At 41.7% G+C, this 24,657-nt stretch overlaps 1 protein-coding gene across 1 annotated transcript in view; it reads left to right on the top strand.

The window, feature by feature from the left end:
* The window catches only part of RRAGC (Ras related GTP binding C), a 39,926-nt gene extending 17,259 nt beyond the window's left edge, over positions 1 to 22,667 (top strand). The window contains exons 2-7 of the mRNA XM_033957046.1: positions 11,312 to 11,515; positions 12,119 to 12,318; positions 17,645 to 17,759; positions 18,187 to 18,329; positions 19,869 to 20,017; positions 20,530 to 22,667. Of these exons, the coding sequence (XP_033812937.1) occupies positions 11,312 to 11,515; positions 12,119 to 12,318; positions 17,645 to 17,759; positions 18,187 to 18,329; positions 19,869 to 20,017; positions 20,530 to 20,684 (966 nt within the window). The 3' untranslated portion in view covers positions 20,685 to 22,667. The remainder of the gene's footprint in view (positions 1 to 11,311; positions 11,516 to 12,118; positions 12,319 to 17,644; positions 17,760 to 18,186; positions 18,330 to 19,868; positions 20,018 to 20,529) is intronic.
* Positions 22,668 to 24,657: the final 1,990 nt, after the last annotated feature.

Here is a 24,657-nt window from a genome sequence, read left to right as displayed (position 1 = left end):
ATAAGCCTCTGATGACATCATAAAGCCTCATTCCACCAATAAGAACAACCTCATCAGTGATGTCACAATGGCTTGATTGTCCCATACTTGGCTCACTTTTACTACATTTTGATTTCTAGAGTGGTTAAAACTACAGCCTCAGCACCCCGAGGTTGCAGGTTCAAATCCACGTTGCTCATTGTGATCTTGGGCAAGTCAGTTAATTCTCCCCCCCCCCCCATTGCCCCAGGTACATTAGATAGATTGTGAGCCTATCGGGGAGGGGGGGGAGACAGGGAAAAATGCTTGAATACGTGAATAAATTCATGTAAACTGTTCTAAGCTTCCCTGGGAGAACGGTATAGAAAATTGAATAAATGTGCGTCTAAATTTTATGGCCGTAACTCCAAAGTGGCTGTGGCTGTGGCTATGGGAGGGGCATTAGCATGTCAGGGGCATTCATCAATTTAAACTTTTTCTCTTCCTTCTAGGAAAGGAATTCAAGGAGTTAAGAATTTTAGCAGCTCTCTGGCGTTTAAATTTTCCCAATTATGGAATGAACTTCCCCTAATTTTGAGGTGTCTCAGTTCCTTCCAACTCTTCCATAAACTTCTAAAACCTTTTTTATTCACTAAACATTTTGAAAATTTAACTCTTTTGTATTTCAGTTTACTTTATTTTTTAAATTTATTGGTAACCGTGTCGGGCTTCCTTTGGTTGAAGACCCGGTATATAAGGTTAAGTTTTAGTTTAGGTACGATGTTGCTGTTTATTTATGTACCTAACTGCTATTAGTTGGGCACAGCTTTTGGCAGGCGTAAAGTTTCAAGTTTATTTAAAATATTTGATTTGATTGCAAAATCCAAATCCAATGCGATTACATTTAGTTAGGCACTAGGGGCCATATTCTATAAATGGCGCCATAAGTTAGATATTACATTACATTAGTGACTTCTATTCCTCCAATACCTTGCAGTTCTGGGCTTGGAGGGATGGGCCTGGCTTAACCAGAGATAGGACCACTGGACCACCAGGACCTGTGATGGATGGGAGGAAGGGATGGAGGGGGGGGGGGGCAATAGACCACTGGATCACACTTTTATGGGTGGAGAGGAGCTTTGCTTGAAACTGGTTGGGAGGGGGTCTCTCAGCTGCAAAATACTACACGGAAGTCTAAGGCTATGAAAAATGGATGGGACCAATTGTAACAGACTAGCATTCTCCCTCAGGGTGTCAGGGGAACCTTGGTAGATGCAGAAGAAGCAATAAAAATTGACAGTAGATTGTCCTCGGTGAATGTCACTGTGCTTGGAGAATGCTTTTAGCTGACCAGCATGCTGCAGATGCCTTGCACAATTAGATGAGTGAAACACTGCACTGATAAGAACATAAGAATAGCCATACTGGGTCAGACCAAGGGTCTCTGTTGCCTACTATCCTGTTTCCAACAGTGGTCAATCCAGGTCACAAGTACCTGGCAGAAGAAGCCTCTTTTTATTATCTGGTAGAGCCCGCCCTACTGATGATGCTCTCCCAGTATTACAGCTCCACTGCTAACCTTTGAACCCGAGCATGGCTGTTGGCAAGGCTTTTGGAATGCCAACCTTAGATAAAAGGAGTTTTGTGCTTTTCATTTGAACTGCGTGACAGGATCGGAAAAAAAAATTCAAGCTATAATCCTTCAGATTCTGTATTGGTCACCAGAAGTTGTGAATACAGAAGAAGATAACTGGACATTTCCAGGAGAATTACAAATTAGGGTGCTGTTCACATGGTTGAGAGGTTGCTGGGAAATTTACAAGAGTGAGGATAGTCATGGAGATGTGTTAGGATTTCTCGATAAATTTTTTGAATTACAGGGTTTTGATTTCTTTTCAAAATGATTTGTAGTCGGTCGTTGTCAGCATGTTGGAGATGAGGTGATCAAGTTTTGTTGTCATACATCTTCTTGCACTGTGTACCTTTGATTGGAGGGTGGGTAAATAGAGTCTGAGTTCTCCTTTGGTTGATTTGTTCCAGTTTAGGCACCCTACCGCTGCCTAACTTAATTGTTTTAATTGTCTTTAAGCAACGCAGTAATTGACCACATCATTTAAAACCAATTAAAAACTGGTTAAAAAAAGAGGCACCAGTAACGCATCTCCAGCAGGTCTCCTAATGGCGCCTTGCACCTAAGTGGGCGTGGTTACAGGTGGAGCAGAACTTAGGCGCCGTTAGGCTTGATTTACTAAAGAATTTAGATGCCTGCAATGTAGGCGCCATTAGCCGTGATTCTGTTAATGGCACCTAAGGGTGATTGACACGCAGCCCGCATCCATTTTTTTGGACGCTGCAGACTTAGGTGCCATTAACAGAATCCAACCCTAGATGCATGCTAAGTTATAGGTCATTCTGTGCAGAGCACCCTTTATTGCGGATCATCCCAACGCTTAAACTTGGACGCCATTTACTGAATTCCCTCAGAGTATAAAACCAACCCCTTTCACTGTAGCTCACGTGGAGGTATAAACCTAGTCTTGTGCAGTTGTGTTAAAGCAAACTATTGCCTGATCTGGCTCGCAGCTGGTGATTTCTGTGTCTTTGAACATTAAAAGATGTTTTCTTTAGACTTTGCTTGACTTTCTATCAAGAGTTGAATAGGAGACCCCATTGCAATCCCAGGGAAATAATTTAGAGCTCCTTTCACTAAGCTGTGATAGCGTTTTTAGCGCATGCAGAATTTTAGTGTGTGCTAAACCCGTGCTACGCGGCTAGAACTAAAGCCAGTTCAATGCTGGCGTTAAGGTCTAGTGCGCGGGGCAATTCAGCGCGAGCTAAAACCGCTATCGCAGCTTAGTAAAAGGTGCCCTTAGAGTCTGGAAGATGCTCTTGTACAAAGAGGAAGATTCTCAAAACTTACTGTGCCCTCAATGATGGTCACTCGCCCGGTTCCAGCTGGTTTAGCGTGCATGTATTTTAGCTGCCGATTATCAAAACGACTCACCGTGGTCTTTCCCGAGCTTCCTGGCAGACTCCAACTCTAATATAAGAGAACACAAACAACCTTAGCTATTTACGGTTTAGTCCCGCTATAAGACCTCAGCGGTGTAGCCTGCATGTAGATTTCAAGCGCAGTTTCACCAACGTCTTCATCGGTCTATTTTTTTATACTTCTATCTATAACTCTATATTTGTTTATTTTTATTTTAAATTTTCAATACTCATCTCTTTCATGAAGCATAGCAGGGGTTCTTCGTTCCAACATAGGCTACGTTTCGCCCAAAGGGCTTTATCGAGGTATTTCCCCTGACAATATAAAAGAGGTATATCAGTAAATATAACTCAGCCGCATTTATTTTTCAAACAGTTTTATCCCTCAGGAGCATAACTTAAAAGTCTCAAGAGGTAACCTTACTAGACTAAGATCGATATATTTAAATAAGCACATTTAAACCTATAGTGCTATTTCAAATACCTTAATTATGCCGGTTCCATGAGTGCTGTATCGTCAGATTTCCTTAGCAAACATGGCCGCGGCGTTTTTTAAGAAGAATTTAAACGTAATGATCTCGTAGCACGCATCCAATCAGATTTCAAAGCTATTTAAACTAATGACATCCATTCTGCTTCCATGTTAAGACCCCGTGGTTTAACAGTATTTAGTGAAAAAATCAATTTCTGTTCTTTAAAATTTAAATGTTCTACATAATTTCCACCCTACTTCAATATAGTCTATAATTCTCCATCATGTCTGTAATTTTATGCCTCAACACTTGCCAATGTTGGACAAGGGGTGCATCCAGACTCCCGGTATTGATTTTAGATTTGTGTTCAGTAAGCCTAACATTGATTTTCCTGCTTGTTCTAGCTACATATACCAAATCGCACGGGCATTGGATAATATATACTACCTGAGTGCTCACACATGAAGTGTTTATCCTTGATTTAAAGACCTTCTTCGTACCTGGGTGGGTCCATTCTGGACCCACTATAGCTTGCATACACCATTGGCATTGCCCGCAGGTTTTATGGGCAAAAATTTGGTCAGCTTTCTCTACTTCACCCCTTTTCACAAATTTCTGAAGAGATAATATTTCCCCTATAGTCCGTCCTCTCTTATAAGATACAATCGGGTATTGCTGTAGACTTGGATGAAGCTGCAATACTGACCAATGGTCTTTAATACATTGGAAGAATTTCCCACTTATATCTGTTTAAGGGAGTACACAAATCAGATTATCATCTGTATCTTTTACCATTTTTTCTTGAATAAGTAAGGACCTCTGGGCAAATTTAGCCCGAAGGTAAGCTTTCCTAATGGATTTCTTTGGGTACTCTCTTTCTTGAAACCTTTGAGTCATTATTTTAGCCTATCCGTCAAATTCCTGATATACCTCTTTTATATTGTCAGGGGAAATACCTTGATAAAGCCCTTTGGGCGAAATGTAGCCTATGTTGGAACGAAGAACCCCTGCTATGCTTCATGAAAGAGATGAGTATTGAAAATTTAAAATAAAAATAAACAAATATAGAGTTATAGATAGAAGTATAAAAAATAGACCGATGAAGACGTTGGTGAAACTGCGCTTGAAATTGATTTACTGCCTAATTTATCTGTGTAGACTCCAACTCTGCCATGCAAATGTATTACAAAAAGATCATAAATATTAAAAAGGTAGTGAAATGGGCTCATTAATATTCAAAGGTGCACTCTGGGCAATTCTCCATCATTGCCGTGTGATTCCCCATGCGCGGTGCTGGCTTTTGGCGACCAAGAATCACCGACTGGACCAGGGGTGCCAGTACTGTGCAAAGCACGTCTCTGGCGTGTATTTCTGGCTGTAGCTCATAATAAAATTTGACTTAAAAAAATTACAAGATTTACTTGAATTGTGGGGGGATTGTGGGAATTTGTGGGGGGGGGCGGGGGAAATCAAAAGCCTGCTTCTTGAACACATTTATATTAAAGGCGTGCGCTTGTGGAAAGGCGACACTTGCACTTCCCCTCCAATAAGGCATACACATGATAGGTGTGCCTAGACGTTGTTTTTCCTGGCACATGCACACATTTACGCCTCTTTTTGTAGTGAATTCTGCATATGTACCGATCCCTATCACCAGCAACTCATCACATGTAAATTTTGCGATGCTTCTCAAACCTCCGTAAACCTCATTTGCATGCATGGTTTTTTGAGAATGGCTCGTCTTTTTGAAATTATTACAATAACGGCTGCCACAGCAACCCATCAGATTTTACCGTGAACATTAGAGAATCTTCCCTTTAGTGTCCCAAATGGGCTTTGGAGAAGTGTTTTTGTCTCGACCAAATTCAGCGCATCTTCCATTCTCAGCTTTCTTGTTCTCTTAAGTGGATGTTAGGCCTGCAAAGACAGTATGCATTTCCTTTCTGGCATTCTCCAAATCCTCAGTATATGCAAAACAAGTCAAGCATCTCCTGACCACTGATTCAGCTTTGACAGTATCAGTCTCTTGAATATAGTTCCCTATTAGAGTTTAGCTGTGTAATTATAATGCTGTATGTCCGTAGGAGGAGGAAGTAACTATTAAAGGATTGTTAACATATCCCTTCTTATTTTCCATTCTGTTTCTCTTCTAGACCTGCCACCACCCCACTAGTGGCAGCTATTTCCCCTATACTTTGAGGCATGTCTAGCTCCTGATTTTGCTTACTTATACGGGAGTTCTTCAGAGCACAGAATTTGTGTGGAATTCCACATGGTGACTTGAGGAAAGGACAACAGTGTCCACCAACTTGGGCGGAAGAAGGGAGGCTTCTGCGGTAGGGATTTTCCTGCAGGCCAGACGTAAGAAGGATGCAACAAAGGTGGAACTGAAAGAGCAGGGAGTACAGAGGTAGAGCTAGGGAGGGGGGAGACAGAGAAACAAGCTGAAAGTAAGGAAACTGGGAAATGAGGGGTTTTGAGCCTGTGGGACAGGAGGAACATGGAGAACTAGGGGTGTTTTGAGACAGGATTGTGTTGGGGACATAGAAATATAGAACATGATGGCAGAAAAGGGCCGATGGCCCAACAAGTCTGCCCACTCAAGAACCCTCCCTCCAATTAGTCTGCTTGCTCAAGTACCCTTCTTCCCTGGAGTATCTATTTATTGAGCATAACTCAAAGTAAAGTGAGAGAATTGAAGAGCCGAGAAGGAGATGAGGGTTGGATTGATCTTGGAGTGAACAGTAGTTTCAAGTTTTATTAGGTGTTTATATACCGCCTATCAAGGTTATCTAAGTGGTTTTACAGGTACTCAACATTTTCCTTGTCTGTCCCGATGGGCTCACAATCTATCTAATGTACCTGGGGCTATGGAGGATCAAGTGACTTGCCCAGGGTCACAAGGAGTAAGTCGGGGTTTGAACCCACAACCCCAGGGTACTGAAGCTGTAGCTTCATCCACCGCGCCAGTAGATAAAGGGTAAGCTGGTGGGATTGACCCTGACATGAGGGATAATGGAGAAATCAAGCCTAAGGGAGGACAGCTGGCTGAAGTTAGGATTTTCATTTTCATTCTCTACCTTACTGTATTTTAGTATATCTACTAAGGGGTATAGATAGGAGATTTTATGGAAAAATAAAATACAAACTTTTCTTTTCTCTACTATGATTCTTCATGCATCGTGGGAGAATTCTGCACATCTAGGTTTCCACCATCCTTTTTGGCTATATTGCCCCCCTCTTCCTTTTGTTGGTGTTGCCTGAGTTTTGTCTTATGAAGGTGCTTCAAATCTATAAGCATCTTCTCTTTTGGCTGATCAGCCTGCTAGAGGGCATCGGAGAGCTATTCATAAGAAAAGCACGTTAATTTCTTAGGATTGTAACAAAGGTTTTAGGATGAAGCGCCACATGAAAGACTTCTGAGGAAATTAGAAAGTCATGGGGTAGGAGGTAATGTCCTATTATTGATTTTTAGAACGGGTTGAAAGGCAGAAAACAGAGTAGGTTTAAATGGTCAGTATTCTCAATGGAGAAGGGTAAATAGTGGGGTTTCTCAGGGGTCTATGCCGCTGAAGGCTGGAAGGAGCAGCAGCCCAGCTGAAAGGAGGTAACTGAGATCCTCCGCTGACCCGGAAGGCTTCTCCCTGACCTTGGCTCTGACATCATAGGGAACCTTCTGGGTTGGCTTTGGTGGAGGGGAGCGGGCAGGAAAGAGGGCATGGGATCCTCAGTGGGCAGCGTCTTCGTTGGAGGCCGGCAGGCAGGAAAGAGGGTATGGGAGCCCTGGTGGCTATTGAGCAGGAAGGGAGGTGGGAGACCTGCGCAGTGCGCACCACCAACAAGCGGCTAAGGGTACGCATACCATGTGTGAAGAACCTCTGCTCTAGAGCAGTGTCTCAATCTGTGTGCCAAGGCACAGTGATGTGCCCCGACGAGATTCTGGGTGTGCCATGAGAGATTCCAGAATTTTTACTGTATTTTTAAAAATTCCCTTCATAAGTCTACATTAGAATAGATGACATGGTTATCATGTATGCAAGAGTCAATATTATGAGCATTTGTGTGCGTAAGGAAACAACCGCCTAGACCAGCACATTCTTTGATGTGATTGATCCTTGAAAACCAACGGTAAATAATTTTTATTTTTTATTGAGCAACAAAGCAATCAAGGCTTTGTTACTGTTTAGATCAGGGGTGCCCACACTTTTTGGGCTTGCGAGCTACTTTTAAAATGATCAAGTCAAAATGATCTACCAACAATAAAATTAAAAAAAAAACCCCCACAAAGCACACTGAAAGGCAGAGAAAATGTTAATTATCATTCATATTCCGGGTTTTTTTCAAAGAGGTCAAGGCAGATGACTCTATGCAATGTCATCTCAATAACAACCATACAAAAATAGACAAATATAGCCCCTCCCTTTTTACTAAACCACATAGCAGTTTTTAGTGCAGGGAGTTGTGCTGAATGCCCCATGCTGCTCTCGACGCTCATAGGCTCCCTGCGCTAAAAACCGCTATTGCGGTTTAGTAAAAGGGAGGCATAGTGCAAAATATAGACAGCAGATATAAATTCTCAAAACAGACACATTTTGATCACTAAATTGAAAATAAAATCATTTTTCCTACTTTTGTTTGGTGATTTCATGAGTCTCTGGTTGCACTTTCTTCTGACTTCTTCTCACTTCACTCTGGCTGCACTTCTTCTGACATCTGACTTCAGCCCACTCCTGCAGCCAATATTTATTCCCTTCTTTCAGCCTCCTATATGCTTTCTCTCTTCCAGACCTCATTCTCTCCCCCAACTTTTTCTTTTTTTCTCCCTGCCTCCTGTTCTTTCTTTCTCTCTCTCTCCATGCCCACTTTCTTTCTGTCTCCCTGTTCCCTTTTTCTTTCTGTCTCCCTGCCTGCCCCCTTTGTTTCTTTCTCCCTGCCCTCCCCCAAGCCACTAGGTTTGCCGTCGCCACCGGGGAACAGGCCTCCAAGCCACTGCCTCCCAAGCTCTCCATGCAGAAGCCTTGCACGACCAGTATTCTGCTCCCCTTCAATTCTGATGTCGGAGAGGAAGTTCCGGGCCAGCCAGGCAGCGATTGGCTGGCCCAGAAATTCCTCTCCAATGTCAGAATTGATGTCGGGGAGAGGAATGCTGGTCAGCTTGAGGCTTCTGCAGGCCCAAATCTCCGGACCTCCAGGGCCGAGGAAAAGAAAAAAAGCCAGTCTTCCGTGAGAGCCGTTCCAGTCTCTTTTTAGCACGACGCTCAACTTCCCATTTTCAGGCTCAAGACGACAGAGCAGCAGCAGCAGCTTCGGCATTTTTGGGCAGAGCACCTCCTGCCCCCGACCGTCGATTCCACCAGGGGAAGCCGGCGCTCAGCTCTCCAGGGTCGTGACTTCCCTAGACCTCCCTCCCGCCTTCTCCCAAAGGAAGTGACATCATCCCCCAGTCGGAAGACGGGTTCTGCCAGTCGGGCAGGAAGGGCGCAGCAAGAATGAGTGTGCATGAAGTGATGACCGGTGGGGAACCTTGGGGAGAGGAAGGCTGATCGGCTGGTCGATTGGGACGGCAACACAAGTCTATCACGGAACTCGGGATGAGCTCCGCGATCGACTGGCATTGCCTTCCCGATCGACCGGTCGATCGCGATCGACGTATTGGGCACCCCTGGTTTAGATCATCTTATCTTTGTAAACATGGAATTTCAGCTCCGATAGAAATTTGAAAAAAAGAAGAGAACGACTGCAGATGATTGGTGATGAAATGCGCGTTTGCGTGTCAACTATCGAGCCATGTTGTGAGTTAATTTGCACTCAAAAACAAGCACATCTATCACGTTAATTAGCAATTCTATCTACTTTAGTTTCACCATTGTTACAATTACCCAAACATAGCTTAAAGAACTTTAAATTCATTAAATTTTTTGTTGGTTTTGCAATTTTATAATTTCAGTTATAATGTGCTGTGAAAAACGTGCTCCATTTAGTGTGCCAGAGCTAAAAAAATTTGAGACACTGGTCTAGAGAAGTAGGTCAACAATATGTTCTGAAATTTGCAAATGCAAGAGAAATCGCACATCTAGTAGCACTATAGAAATAACTAGTAAAAGTTAAGGTACACTTCTCCCTCCGTATTCGCGGTTTCCTTAGCAACAGCTGCAGATGAATCCAGAGACCAATGGGTTACATCAGCTCGTATAGAGAAATCGCTGATTCCCAGCACTTTCTTCAGCCTCTCCTTTAGGAAAAGGTCGGGTCTCCCACCATGTTTTTCACGGTTTCACCATATTCACGATGTTTTTTAATAGAAAACAGCGAATCACATAAGAAAAAGTTATTTGTGGTTTTTCTGTATTCGTGTTTCTGTTAATCCCCTATCACAGCGAATACGGAAGGAGAAGTGTATTTGAAAGAGAATATTTCAGCTATCTTGAAACTGAGCAGTGTAGCCTGACGGAGTTGTCTTATTGGTTCCCCACATTCTCTTTTCCTTTTTGGAATTTTTCTTTATCTTGTGATTTATTTTTTTTAATCTTTCTTTCTTTGCATTGCATGCTTATAATCTCAATAAATAAACCAAGATTTAAAAAAAAAAAAAACAACACACATCAAAAAAACAGTTTTGCATATCTGAATTTCAATGATAACTTAATATTTGTCGGGGTTGCTTATTTGCTTGTACTGCATTCTAAGCTGTGTGTTTTTTAAGCATGCTCATTGTTTCATGGTTTTTAGACATCTGCAAAATAAGTATTAGCCATCTCTCTTTTATTTACTCCCCTTTTACAAAACCATGCAAGAGGTTTTTAGTGCCGGTCGGTGCGCTCAGTGCTCTGCTCCGATGCTCATAGGAACTCTATGACTGTAGGAGCAGCGCAGAGCGTTCAGCACGCCAGCTGGTGCTAAAAACCTCTTGCGTGGTTTTGTGGGAAGGGGGGAATTAGAGTCTTAAGCACACACAGTGCTATCGGAGATAGGTGGCAACCTTTTTGACCAGGCTGCTAGTTTGAAAACAAATCTTTTTGTTTTACTTTTTCTTAATGTGTTTTTAGGCTTAGTATTTGTGAAATGCCTTGGTATTTTAAATGTATCTCCAGAATTTTCATGGAATCACAGTGAATGAGCCCTTTAAGAATTAAGGGGCTTTTGATGAACTTGCAGCTTGAGCCACAATAGTGAGTCTTGTCTTTGGTGTTGGAGACCACGTATTATTTTTTTCAGGGCACGGCAGTATAATGAGTACCACAAATGCATGCAACATGGAAACATGAGAGCAGATAAAGGCAAAATGGCCCTTAAAGTCTTCCCATCTGCAGCATCCACTATCTGCTTCTCTCCCTAAGATATTCCATGTGCTTGTTCCAGGCTTTCTTAAATTCAGATACATACTTTGTCTCCATCATCTCTTTATGATGTGACATTGATAGAAGAAAACTGGTCTTTCCTCGGTGTTTTTCATTTTGACACCTGATTAGTTTCTCAAACTTAGCCTTTCAAGTGGATCGGTTTCTTAATCACCATTTACAGCATAAACACATCCCCATGTTAAAGGTTTGGTCTCGATTTTCCTTCTGAAGAGAGAAGATTGTGAGATCATGTGTGCATGTATGTCTAGCTAATAACTCTTAACTTTGTGTTGTTGTGTTGGATTCAAACTTACAAACATTCATGAATGTGTGTAACTCCTGGAAAGCGAGTTCTTTTAGCTTTGGGTGCAACGTCTTGTTCTTGAGAGAGCTAATTTGCAGTTTGAAAATGTTCTTCGCATGATCCAGCCCAAGTGTGTTTTTGCTTACAAATCTAGAGTCTGCTTCCTGAGCTGGAGAAATATGGGAGACTTTGGTTTATTGTGAGAAACGAATTAATCCTGCATCTTATTTTTCTTGTCTCACTAGGTAGTCTTTCACAAAATGTCACCCAATGAGACACTTTTCTTGGAGAGCACCAATAAAATTTACAAGGATGACATTTCCAACAGCTCCTTTGTGAATTTCCAGATATGGGACTTTCCTGGCCAAGTAGATTTCTTTGATCCAACTTTTGACTATGAAATGATCTTCCGAGGAACAGGAGCGTTAATATATGTTATTGATGCTCAGGTATGGTGGATATGAATATAGAGAACTTAATCTGTAGGATTCTTTGTGCAGAGATGGCTAAATGCTTTTCTTTGCTACTTATTGATGTCGAGAAGTTTACAGGTTATGGCTTTGGTCTCCATATTTGTCTAATGATCTCATAAGAAAAAAAATATACAAGATTTAAGCTAGACCCTAACGCATGAATGCAAAGGAGTCCACGATTTAAAACCAAGCTTAAAAATGTGTTTAAATATATCGCAAGTGGTGCCAATGATATGGCTGCTTAATTTCAGTGGGCTTCTGAAGATTGGGTGGCCTAAATCTCTCGTCTATCAATAAGTATGTTGCTTTTTTAGAGAGAAGCCTTCTGGGGAAAGTCGAATAAGCAAAGAATGTAACAACTACCTAATTATTTTACTATGTTAGCCACTGGCTAGTCCAGAAATAGTGCTTAACTTAAGTAGTTTATTTTGGATTGAAATAAGACTAAATCACAGCCCTGTATGTCACAGGCAATGTCTAAACCAGGTTTCATTCAAGCAGTTGTAACTACTTTTAAGATTAATGGGGGATGGGATGCTTATTCCAATATTTGTATGTCCTAATGATGCACTTTCCCAGGATGACTACATGGAAGCATTGACGAGACTTCACATAACCGTTTCTAAAGCCTACAAAGTAAACCCTGACATGAACTTTGAGGTTTTCATTCACAAAGTTGATGGCTTGTCAGATGATCATAAAATAGAGACCCAAAGGGACATTCATCAGAGGGCGAACGATGATCTTGCAGATGCTGGATTAGAAAAACTCCACCTTAGGTGAGTGATGTCCATTGTGCATCTAGAAACAAGAGTACATTTTTTTTCATAGCCTTTAGTTGTATATTACCTTGATTTTAATCTTGTGAAACCTCAGAAGACGCATGTCATGGTGTTAACGATCTTTGTGTTGGAATAGGCACCCTTTTGTTTATGTTTATTGAAAGATGCTATACTGCTACTAATGACTGGGGAATCAATTCAGAGCAGTTTGCACGAGCTTCTGTAGAGGTGTTACAATACAGAGTTACAAAGAGTTTCTGTGAGGTGTTAACAATATATGAGCTTCTGTAGAGGTCTTAAAAAAAAAAAATTACACTGGATCTGAATGAATCCAGCAACTACAGTTCAGTCTTCAACCTTCTCTTCATCTCCAAGATCCTTGATAAGACTGTATTATCGTAACTCCTGGCCTTTGTCAACAGACAGAACGCCCTCTTCCCACAACAATCTGGATTCAGGAACATACTAGACAAAGAAAACGATGGGCTACTGGTCCTTCTAGACCTCAGTGCCGCCTTCGATACCATTGACCTTGCCAGACTCTCAGCCATTGGAATAAATGATCAAGCGCTCCAATGGTTTTCTTTGTTCCTGAGCCATAGTATCCAAAGTGTCCTACTTAAATTACTCTATTGCGACCTAAACCAATAAAAAAAATGGAGTATCGCAGGGCGTCCTCCTATCCTCTTTGGCTTTCAGCCTCTATATCAGACTGGTGATAAGACATTGCCTCAAAATACCAAATAAAGATCCACTCGTTTCCTGACGACATACAAATGTACCTACCGCTAGGCTTAAACCGAGACGCTCCAAACTACACAACTGCCTCTCAGAAATAAAAAGCTTGATGACCCAAAACAAGCTGCAACTAAATGTGGCAAAAACCGAACCCCTCTGGATAAGAAGATATGACCCCAAACTTACACGTCCGTCGATCTCCTGGGAATTTGCCACTCTAACGACCAAAGACAAAATAATACAGCCTTAGGGTGATCATCGACCGCGACCTTTCGCTCTCTAACCATATCTTCCAAGTAGTGTCCATCTCGTTCTATTACCTCTGGCAGCTATGAAAAATCAGACAATGGACTTCGCTCAGCTACTATATGTTTTTGTCCTCATATGGGCTATTGCAACATGCTCCTAAATGGGCTCACTACAAAAAAAACGCCCATCGACTAAAACGAATACAAAACACCGCCATCTGACTCCTGAAAAATCTTCACATACGAGACCTGATCACCCCTGCGCTACCCTCTGGCTGTGGATTGATAAACAAGGCCTAGTAATGGCCTATAAACTCTTCCATGACATGGTACCAGCCTATATGGCAAACAAAATTACTAACCTACACCCCAAAATGATCACTCCGCTTGCAAGAAGAAAAACGATTACGCACGCCCTTGGGACTTTCCCTCAGCCTTGAGAGTGCCTGGAAAAGATCTTACACGCACTACCTACACGCACCTCTGGAACAAGCTACTTACCCACATAGTAACATAGTAGATGACGGCAGATAAAGATCTGAATGGTCCATCCAGTCTGCCCAACCTGATTCAATTAAAATTTTTTAAGTTTTTTCTTAGCTATTTCTGGGCAAGAATACAAAGTTCTACCCGGTACTGTGCTTGGGTTCCAACTGCCGAAATCTCCGTTAAAACCTACTCCATCCCATCTAAACCTCCCAGCCATTGAAGTCCTCTCCAGCCAATCCTCCCGCAAACGGCCATATACTGGCCTTGGTTCAATATTATATTATTTTCTGATTCTAGATCCTCTGTGTTCATCCCACGCTTCTTTGAACTCAGTCACCGTTTTCCTCTCCACCACCCTCTCCGTAAAGTAGAATTTCCTAACATTGTTCTTGAATCTACCACCCCTCAACCTCAAATTATGTCCTCTGGTTTTACCATTTTCCTTTCTCTGGAAAAGATTTTGTTCTATGTTAATATCTTTCAAGTATTTGAACATCTGAATCATATCTCCCCTGTCCCTCCTTTCCTCTAGGGTATACATATTCAGGGCTTCCAGTCTCTCCTCATACGTCTTCTGGCACAAGCCTCCTATCATTTTTGTCACCCTCCTCTGGACCGCTTCAAGTCTTCTTACATCCTTCGCCAGATACGGTCTCCAAAACTGAACACAATACTCCAAGTGGGGCCTTACCAATGACCTGTACAGGGGCATCAACACCTTCTTCCTTCTACTGGCTACGCCTCTCTCTTTATAAAGCCCAGCATCCTTCTGGCAGCAGCCCACTGCCTTGTCACATTGTTTTTTCGCCTTTAGATCTTCGGACACGATCACCCCAAGGTCCCTCTCCCCGTCCGTGCATATCGGCTTCTCACCTCCCAGCATATACGGTACCTTCCGATTATTAATCCCCAAATGCATTACTCTGCATTTCTTTGCATGATTATTAGAAGGTATACTGAACTTCAAGAAGGCAATAAAAACTCATCTCTTCCCTTGAGAATGTACCTACCCAAATTTCCAAACCTTACAAAGAAGAGTACCAGCCCTTCGCTGTCACGAGTCTCAAATGCTGATGCGCTTTGCCCACCATACCGTTAACTGTTGCACTTTATATTACCTATCATATAATGCTCTACCCTACCAAGTCGCTTCCTGTGGTATAATATGCAGCCTCCACTGTGCAAGATCCCACTGTTCTGTCTACTATATACTAAGTTCAACCACACCACGCTTTGTCAGACAATGGTTTGCCACATTTCGTCATACGGTCACCTTTCTCATTCTACTATACTATACATTGTATCTTTCATGCCATGATTACCACACTACGTCTACTGTGCTACATTCTCATGCTATGCCCATTACACAGTGTTTGCCATCCCATGTCTACCACGCTAGGTTCTACCTTGTAACATACCATACTGTCATGTCATACTAGGTTAGCCACACTTGTAAAATATATATACCATGCTATGTTTGCCATGCCATGTTTTGTATATATAATACTATGGTTGCCAAGCTATGTCGACCTTGCTTGTAATACAATTTTTGTCATGCTATGTTTGCCATGCTATATTTTGTCATACAATGCTTGTCATACTATAATCTCACTATACCATGTTATGTTGGGTTTTGCCATGCTTTGTTGACTCTTTTGCCATCTCTGTCAGACAATGTCCTGCCATGCCAGGCTTGCCAACATCTTGTATAAAAACACTTTATGTATGTATGTAAACTTGTAACCCATTCTGAACTCCCCTGGGAAGATGGGATATAAAACCATAAAAATAAATAAATGTATGTTACAATACATGAGATTCTGTAGAGGTGTTACAGTGCAGAGTTACAAAGAGCTTCTGTGATGTGTTAATACCAGCATTTTTATGCCATAATCGATCATCCTACTTATATGCACATAAGTTATCCTACTTATAGGCACACTTTTATACTAAATCCATCGTCCTAGATATATACACATATAATACTAGACACAAAACTCAAGCCTTGTCTGCCTTCTGTACTTTGAAGAACCTGTGGTAGGGTTCATGAAGTGCCATTATGGATTTGGTTTTCTGACCTATTAAATCACTGGTAATGGTCACTGTGTCTTGGTCTGTATGCATCAAAACATATTTTAAAAAACAGAATTGTTGCAGACTGAAGAAATTCCCGTTGTGCTTTTGAACCTAGAATGATTTTGAGGTTGGCTGACAGAAGTTGGAAAAGGGGTTTTGCTGACTTTCAGAAACTGATAGCTGATGTGTCATGTCTTATGAATTCAATATTAAAGATGGTCCTTTTTAACTACAGATTTTCCAGCAACCCGACATCAAATATACAGAAGTAATATGATCACCAGAACTGCCGCTACACACAGCTTCTTATTTTTAAAGTAATTTTTATTTATTTGGCCTCGGAGCCACCACTCCACCGCCCTTTGTTCATGTGGGAAGCTTTACGTGAGCTTAAATTGTAGCGAGTCGGGTGACGACGGTGACTCTGGTGGGATCCTCGTAACAGCTATGGCCAAACATGTCGGATCCAGCCCTCCCAAGTCATTAATAAGATAAGTGGAAAGTGATATAAATATAATGATTGGACCCTAAAATTATGGGGGAATAAGATATATAAATAAAAATTCTTTGGACAATGTTAAGTAAAATTATTCACAAAGTGATTGAGATGTTGAATAGTAAAAAGTAAAAGGCCGGTGAGGTCACGCACACGTAAAGCGTCCCGCGTGAACAAAGTTTGTTCCAAGGGCGGGAGTGGCGGCTCTGAGGCCAAATGAATAAAAATTACTTTTAAAATATTAGAACAACGGAAGAAACTGTGTGGCGCGGCAGTTCTGGTGATCATATTACTTCTGTATATTTGGGGCTCCTTTTATGAAAGTGCGTTAGGGCCTTAACGCGTGGAATAGCGCGCGCTAAAATGCTGCGCGTGCTAGCCGCTACCACCGCCCCTTGAGCAGGTGGTAGTTTTTTGGCTAGCGCGTGCTCAAAACGCTAGCGCACCTTCGTAAAAGGAGCCCTTGCTGTCTTAAGAATTTCCATACTGAGTCAGACCAAAGGTCCATCTAGCCAATCCAAGTCACAGGCACCTGGTGGGATCCCAAAAAGTAGCAACATTCTATGCTGCTGACCCAGGGATAAGCAGTGGCTTTCCCAAGGTCTAGCTTAAGTGTGTTGCTGTTTTGTTTTGTTTTTTTATGGACTTTTCTCCAGAAGCATGTCCTAAACCTTTTTTAAACCCAGCCCACATAGGCCAGCTCAAATCAAACCCCAAGCATTTGAAAACACTCTCTTAAAACACTTTGCTTTTTATAACGAAAGCAAAAACGCTCTTAGTAGCTGTTCAGATTTAGTTCTTAGTCGCTGAGGACTATAATTGGGTACACTTCTCCCTCCTCATTCGCAATTTCAGCAATCGTGGTTTCGATTATTTGCGGGTTTTAGCTTGCTGGCTCCTCCCTCCCCAAATTCCGTCGGCTTGCATAGAGAAATCGCTGATTCCAAGCGTTTACAGAGAAAACCGCCGATTCCCGGCACTTTCTTCACCATGTTTTGCCTCTCCTTCAGTAACAGGCTGGGTCTCCCACCATGTTATTTGCGCTTTCATCCTATTCACGATGGTTTTAATTAAAAAAAAACAAAAAAAAAGTGAATAACATATGAAAAAGTTATGTGCGGTTTTTCTGTATTCGTGGGTCTGTTAATTCCCTATCACAGCGAATACGGAGGGAGAAGTGTACTTCTTAATTTTTCATATTTGATGATGAACGATGGAACCTGAAAATTTGACCTTGATGCAGCCATTATTAAAAGTACACCCTTTTATCTTTCAGCTTTTATCTGACTAGTATCTATGACCACTCAATATTTGAAGCATTCAGCAAAGTAGTACAGAAGCTCATCCCACAGCTTCCGACATTGGAAAATCTGCTCAACATATTTATTTCAGTAAGTGTGGTGATTAAACAGCTGTTTTGTTTTTTTTCGTTTTTTTTCAGTTCGCTTCTGGATCAGTGTACCATGATGGTATTAGTTATTAGTGGAGAGGCTAATATGTTTGATTTGAATCCTTGTGTGTGTTTAGATCGAGGTTTACACGGAGAGCCCGTGGCTTTGCCTTTTCATTCGTTCAGAGTTAAAGAATGAATGTTGGCCCCTCTTGAGATCCCAGCACTTGCGTTACTCCACAGCACCACATAAAAATTCAAAGCAAGACAGAATGAAGCAGAACTAGTTTGAAATACCATGGGATATTTGGATGTTTTGAGACTTTGTCTACTGTGACTCGATCTCAGCATGCAAGATAACTTAGTTTGATGTATTCAACATATGCTATTTGACCCTCTCCTTCTGCTCCTTTTGTTTTGGTTGGTAGAATTCGGGTATTGAAAAAGCTTTCCTTTTTGATGTCGTCAGCAAAATCTACATAGCGACGGATAGCTCACCAGTGGATATGCAGTCCTATGAATTATGTTGCGATATGATAGATGTTGTAATTGATGTATCGTGTATATATGGGTGAGTAGACCAAATGTTTGGAGGGTAAGGAAACTCTCTTTATTTACACACGCATAAGATGGCAACAAGTGCTTAGAAATTGTGGACCCCTAAGTAGGGAGCGTGCAAGGTGGCAGATGTAACCACTGGGCCTACAGATATCTTTAGTTTATTTTCTGTAATGATCGTTGTTCAGTATATGTACGCATATATAAGGTTGGGTCTCTATTGTGCAAGAGGTGGAAGGGGGAGGGTAGAAACAGTGCTTTACAATGGTGAGTAATGTAGAGAATGACACGGTGACAGAATTTGTCACTGTCTCCACAGATAACAGCGGGAAACCATCCCTTTGTCATCCTTTAAGGAGAGAGGGAAAATCAAGAGTATGAATAGACAGAACCACTGACCCTCTAGAGCCTTGCATTGAAGAATAGAATATAGTGTCAAAAACTTAGATTCGAGTTTCGTTTTCAGACTTCATTAGGGTTTGTTCAAACTTACCCCCCCTCCCCCCTTTATGAAGCCGCGTTGGGCTTTTTTATTGCCAGCCGCGGTGGTATTAGCTCTGATGCTCGTAGGAATTCTTTGAACGTTGGACTAGTACCACTGTTGCCGACGATTAAAAAAAAACCAAAAAACCTAACATGGCTTTGTAAAAAAAAAAAAAAAGGGAAGGGGTTAGTTTATAAACATGGCCTACTGGTTACAGCTAAAGCCTCAGCACCCTGAAGTTGTGGGTTCAAGCCCCATGCTGTTCCTTGTGACCCTGGGTAAGTCACTTAATCCTCCATTGCCTCAGGTATATTAGATAGATTGTGAGTCCACCAGGACAGAGAGGGACAAATGTCTGAGTACCTGAATGCAAACCGCTTAGACAATTAATGGGCGGTATATGAAGAAATATAAATAAATACAGTTGTAACGTTCTGCTCCCACTTGCAGTGCCCTACAAATATTAACCTTTAATAATAAACCCCAGATACCTGCAAAGCTCCTGGCATTGCTCCTTTTTTTTTTTTTTTTTTTTTCTGGTTTCCAGCTTGCTCAATATTTGCCCCCCATCTGGGACTATGATGCTGGGAGCTTTCACAAATGCCTTGAAGGGGGGGGGGTTACAGAGTTGCATTCCTTTCCACCCTGCTTTGCCTAGCCTTGCCATTATAGTTGTGCCACACTGCAGAAGGAACCTGGATGAAAAATGCAATTTTGAGACGGTCAATAGGTGTTGAAACAAAAATGGACCTTTATTTTTGGAGGGGGCTGTAAATTGTTGCTGTTAGCTTGTAGTTGGCTGGATCCAGGAACTGCATTTGGCTTTCAGCTCACTGTAAAGGAAAACTAGTTTGTTTAAAGGCTTGAACATATCTGAATATGGCAACTAGAACTGGAAGAAAAGCTAATTTTTTATTTTTTTTTATCCTCCTGACTTATTGTGAGCTTCCAAGAAAAATGGACAGACACTTTTTTCAAAGGATGTCTGTTTCACTAAAACAACGCATACCTAAAGGTTATCAGACTTCTGTAGGAATGTAAAAACTTTTCTTTCTTTTTCTTACATAGCTTAAAGGAAGACGGCAGCGGCAGCGCCTACGACAAGGAGTCCATGGCAATCATTAAGTTGAACAATACAACAGTCCTCTATTTAAAGGAGGTGACAAAATTTCTTGCACTGGTCTGCATCCTTAGGGAAGAAAGCTTTGAACGTAAAGGTAACTGCATTGTTTGCACTGGAATAGTGTTAATAGTAGATCAGATTTTAAGAGAAACATAGACACCTTTTAAAACTCTCTCTTTGTTTGCTCATTATCATTGCTGGTGTTGAATATTGATTTCTTGATGAGCTGCAAGAATGCTATTGAAAAGAGCAGCTGCATCTCAGTTGTTTAATGGCTTCTTCATCTAGATCAGGGGTAGACAATTCCGGTCCGCGAGAACCAGAGCCAGGTCAGGTTTTCCATCATGAATCTGTATGAGATGGATTTGCATGCACTGCCTCCTTGAGATGCAAATCTATCTCATGCGTATTTATTGTGGAGATCCTGAAAACCTGACCTGGCTCCGGCTCTCGAGGACCGGAATTGCCTATCCCTGATCTAGGTTGTCACCCTATTCAAAACCTTTCCTACCCCTCCCCACTTAAAGCTTATTCTTATTTTATTGTATACAAATGTCTTTGGGGTGTGTGAGTGGTTTTTTTGTGTTTTGTTTTTTTCTTGCACAGGTTTGATAGATTATAACTTCCATTGTTTCCGCAAAGCCATTCATGAAGTTTTTGAAGTCGGTGTCGTTTCCCACAGAACCTTCAGTCACCACCAAGCAAGCACCCCGAACCTGAATGCAGTGACTCTGAACGGCACACCGGCTAATGTGGTTTAGCCAGACAATTATTCTCACTGACCGACTGTCTTTTTAACCCAAAGCCGGAGCTGTAGTGACAAACTCAACTTTGTGACAGTTTTATGCAGCTTACCTGCTGTTGGCTGCAGTCCGTAGTACTTGCAGTATAGACGCAACAGTCAAAGTTGACCAACTGGTCTCATACACATGAAACATCTGAAGACACTGGAAGCCCATAGTCTGTAAACTGAGAATGCTTGGAGAATATAAGCTTTCCCTTTTCTTCTCCTACGATGATCATCTCTTAAGGTCATAGGTCTGACTTGAAAAATGACCAAAAAGCATCTGTTCTGGTTGCGGCAGCAAGGGAAGAAAGTAAGGCATGGCTTATAGACTGAGCATAATGTGAAATACTGTTTCATATCGCATCAAAATAATTTTTTTAATTTGCTTGGTCTGGAAAGTATCTGTTATGCTTGCATTTTAACTCTTTACCTTTAAAGAGAAATTTAGTGGGTGTGTTTTTTTTGTTTTTGTATTTGTTGCAGTTGATATGAACTCACAACCTTGTACATAAGGTTGGTACCGAGGCCCGTTCCTTTCTTCTCCCTCTAGAAAGCATTCCAAGGCAATTCCTGTTAAATGTTTTCATTCTTTACCGTGCAGTAGGGCAAACACAGGTTGCAGATGGCCAGCGATAACTAAGCTGTTAACTTTTTTGTGATAACATCACCCACGTTCAATAACGAGCGTGCAGGATGCAGCACCACTGAACCTTGCTGTCCTCTTCGTTGAGGGAAGGCAGAATGTTTGGTTTTAAGACTTTGGAGATAAAGTTTAAGCATAAAAAGGGAAAGAAATGTTTGTACTGTTTCACATGGATGGGGAGCAGCAGTAATGTGGTACACTCCTCTTAGGAAAAGGGAATAAATAAGAAGAAAAAAGTTAATTTTCTCTAGAAAAGATGGGTTTTGAGGCATCATATCCCACTGTAGTCAAAATCTTCTATCCTTGTCCCACAATAAATAACGCTATTCCACTCAAAGGTAGAAAGGTTCAAAATGCTGTACATTTAGAATCTTAGTGTACCTGGCTATTGTGGCAGGCAGTGTACTTTTAAAAAAGTGCGTTTTTGCAAGTTGCCCTCTCATAAAAGGTGCTACTTAAGGATTTTTGTGTTTTTTTGTCTAGAATTTTTTTTTAGTTCTTTAACAATGTCAATTAGGGATTTCTTAGTTCATGATCTCATCATACAGCCACCCCCGCCTCAGAAAAGTCTTGTCCATAAGTCTTTAGCAAAGCCGTGTTGAAGAAAGTGAAATCTTTTTCTTCCAGCCCAACCTGCCAGTGATCCCTATCCCATGTGACAGATAGATGCCAAATTATTGGAAAAGTTCCAGGAATGTTTGAGTAGCACTGCAGACTCATTGGAAGTCACACAGCAGCCATTGTACGCCATTGCCGTGTTGGCTGCCTGTATGTTTTTTTTCTGTATTTATGATGCCTTAATGCAGTGGTTTCTTCATACATTGGGAGTTTGGTTTTGTTTCTGCCTTCCACTTTAATGTAATGTTTTGTAAGCGATACAAACTTGGAATTATTTTGACCACTAGATACTCTGTGATTCTTATTCCAAATGCATTTTTTTTCCTTTAAATCCTGCTTTCTAACTTTATCAATCTTGTGAAAGGGGAGGATATCTCTAACACTTCACTGCTTCAACTTTTAAAGATATAAGCACCTGTATATTCAACAGTCATCACCCCACTTAAGTGCAGAGGTACCACTGCAAAATGTGTGTGTGTATATAGTGCTGGCTCCACTTGCCAGTGGGACTGCCTCTTGAGCGTTCTCTGCAGCTGTTTGCCACTGATTTATTCAGTTATGATTGCATCGGTAATTACCTGGACCACAACGATAGCCACAAGAGAAAAAAAAAACTAAGCTGATGCTTTTATATTTATAGACTTTTCTTTCACTGAACTGTGTATAATAAGGGGAACCAATAAATTTATTTACTCACGTGGTGTGTGTTTACACAAGGAATGTGCAAATGGAGAGACCCATTATTTCGATTTCATAGTATGGGTAAGGTAAGACCAATAGCAAACTGCAGGTGATCTTGCATTAAAATATGACATGGGGCCGAGACTCCAGAAGTGAAGAAAGGACTCTTATCAGTGACTGAGATGGGAGGGACTCTTGTTTGCATCGCAAGGTAAGTATTTTTATCTCTTTACTGAAACAACATAAATTTTCATTTAAATTTTTGTTCTCTTAGGATACCGCAGCTGGCGTCATAATTGTTTGCTGTTTTCCGGGTCTTGCTGCATCTGGGTAGGTAGAACCAACATTTCAGCCACGGTGAGACCCGGAAAACAGCAACAATCATTTTTAGTTATTTCCCATCTAACTGCGGAAGCTTAGTGACTCAGCCCGCCGAACTCCCAAGATGTGCTGGCCATCTTTCCAACTGTTTTGAGTAGTATCATAGGCTATTAATAGCATGGAGAAGCGTCTGCTGCTGGCATTCTGCAATTTAAACAGACTCTGAATACTGTGCAATCAGGAGCTGAGATCAATCAGATGACAGTGATTAACGTGGCAGATAAGAGAAGAACTGATTAGGTGCTGGGATATAAATTTGTATAAATGAAGATGCTACAATCCAGGAGTTGATGTCAACAACAAGGGTGAAAACCTCAAAGGTGTGTTTATATGAGGTTGTGCTTGTAAGGCAATGATGGAATTTCTGTGTACATCAGTGTATCTCAAACTGTGTGTCAGGGCACACTCGTGTGCCTCCTGAGATTCCAAGTGTGCCGCAGCACACTGAGGAGGAAGGCGTCTGCCAGCTGACTTCAATTCACAGTGCGGCGCCAGCGCTGTCTGATTCACCGAAGGCCTGCATGCTTCCCCCTTCTCTCTAGTGTCCTCCAACTTCCCCCCTGGCCTCCCAGTCTCACCTTTTTAAAGCTAATTACAGCAGCCTGCAGAGGATCGCTGGTAGGTAAAATGGTTTTATTTTCAATATGGTGATTGAAATGTGTCAGTTTTGAGAATTATATGTGCTGTATAAATTCTAAATGTACAGCATTATATGAAAAACGAATGGAAAAAATTGCATTACAATTAGTAAAGGGGATGGGATCTGAGTGGGCCTAGGGAGGTCTGTGGTTGGGGTACTCGGTTGATACTCGTTAGACTTAGAGGGTACTTAGCTTGAACTAGTTGAGAAACTAGTTGTAGGCAATCAGCTGGCGCCATGCCTCTCCTCTCCGGCCCTCTTCCCTGCTGGTGCCCCCTACTGGCGTCTCAGGGCCCATCTGGAGAGCCTCTGCACATGCGTGGACGTCAACGTGATGATGTCGCCAATATGCATGATGTCATCACGGTGACGTCCGCCCACTTCCGAGTGCCTCAAGCCGTGGCCACTACCTTTAGTGTGCCCCGGCTCGAGAAAGTTTGGTGTAGATGAATTCCTGGTCTTGTGCTATTTCTTGCCACCTTAACCAAAATGCAGAAAAGGTTCCAAACCCAGGAGTTCCTCAGTCTATTCTGGGATATTCACAGATGAGTATGCATGAGACTAGTGTGCTTAAATTGGGTTTAATGTCCCTACAAATTGGTTTTGTTGTGCATTTCCTGAGCATAAGAATAGCCATACTGGGTCTTGTCAATAGTCCATCTAGCCCAGTATCCTGTAAAGTACTTGCATATAATATATGTTAACTACGTTGGTTGTTCGCACAGAATGGCAGTATATAAAATCCATGATCATTTTTCCTACTGTGGCCAGTCCAGATCACAAGTACCTGGCAGAAACCCAAATAGCAACATTCCATGTTACAAATCACAGGGAAGCAGTGGCTTCCCCACATCTGTCTCGATAGCAAACTCTAGACTTTTCCTCCAGAAACTTGTCCAAACCGTTTTAAACTCCGATATGCCAACCACTGTAATCACGTCCTCTGGCAATGAGTTCCTGAGCTTAACTATTCATTGAGTGAAA

The sequence above is a fragment of the Geotrypetes seraphini genome, chromosome 8, assembly GCF_902459505.1.
Source record: "Geotrypetes seraphini chromosome 8, aGeoSer1.1, whole genome shotgun sequence".
Lineage (NCBI taxonomy): Eukaryota > Metazoa > Chordata > Amphibia > Gymnophiona > Dermophiidae > Geotrypetes > Geotrypetes seraphini.
This window is presented reverse-complemented; position numbering and strand designations above follow the sequence as displayed.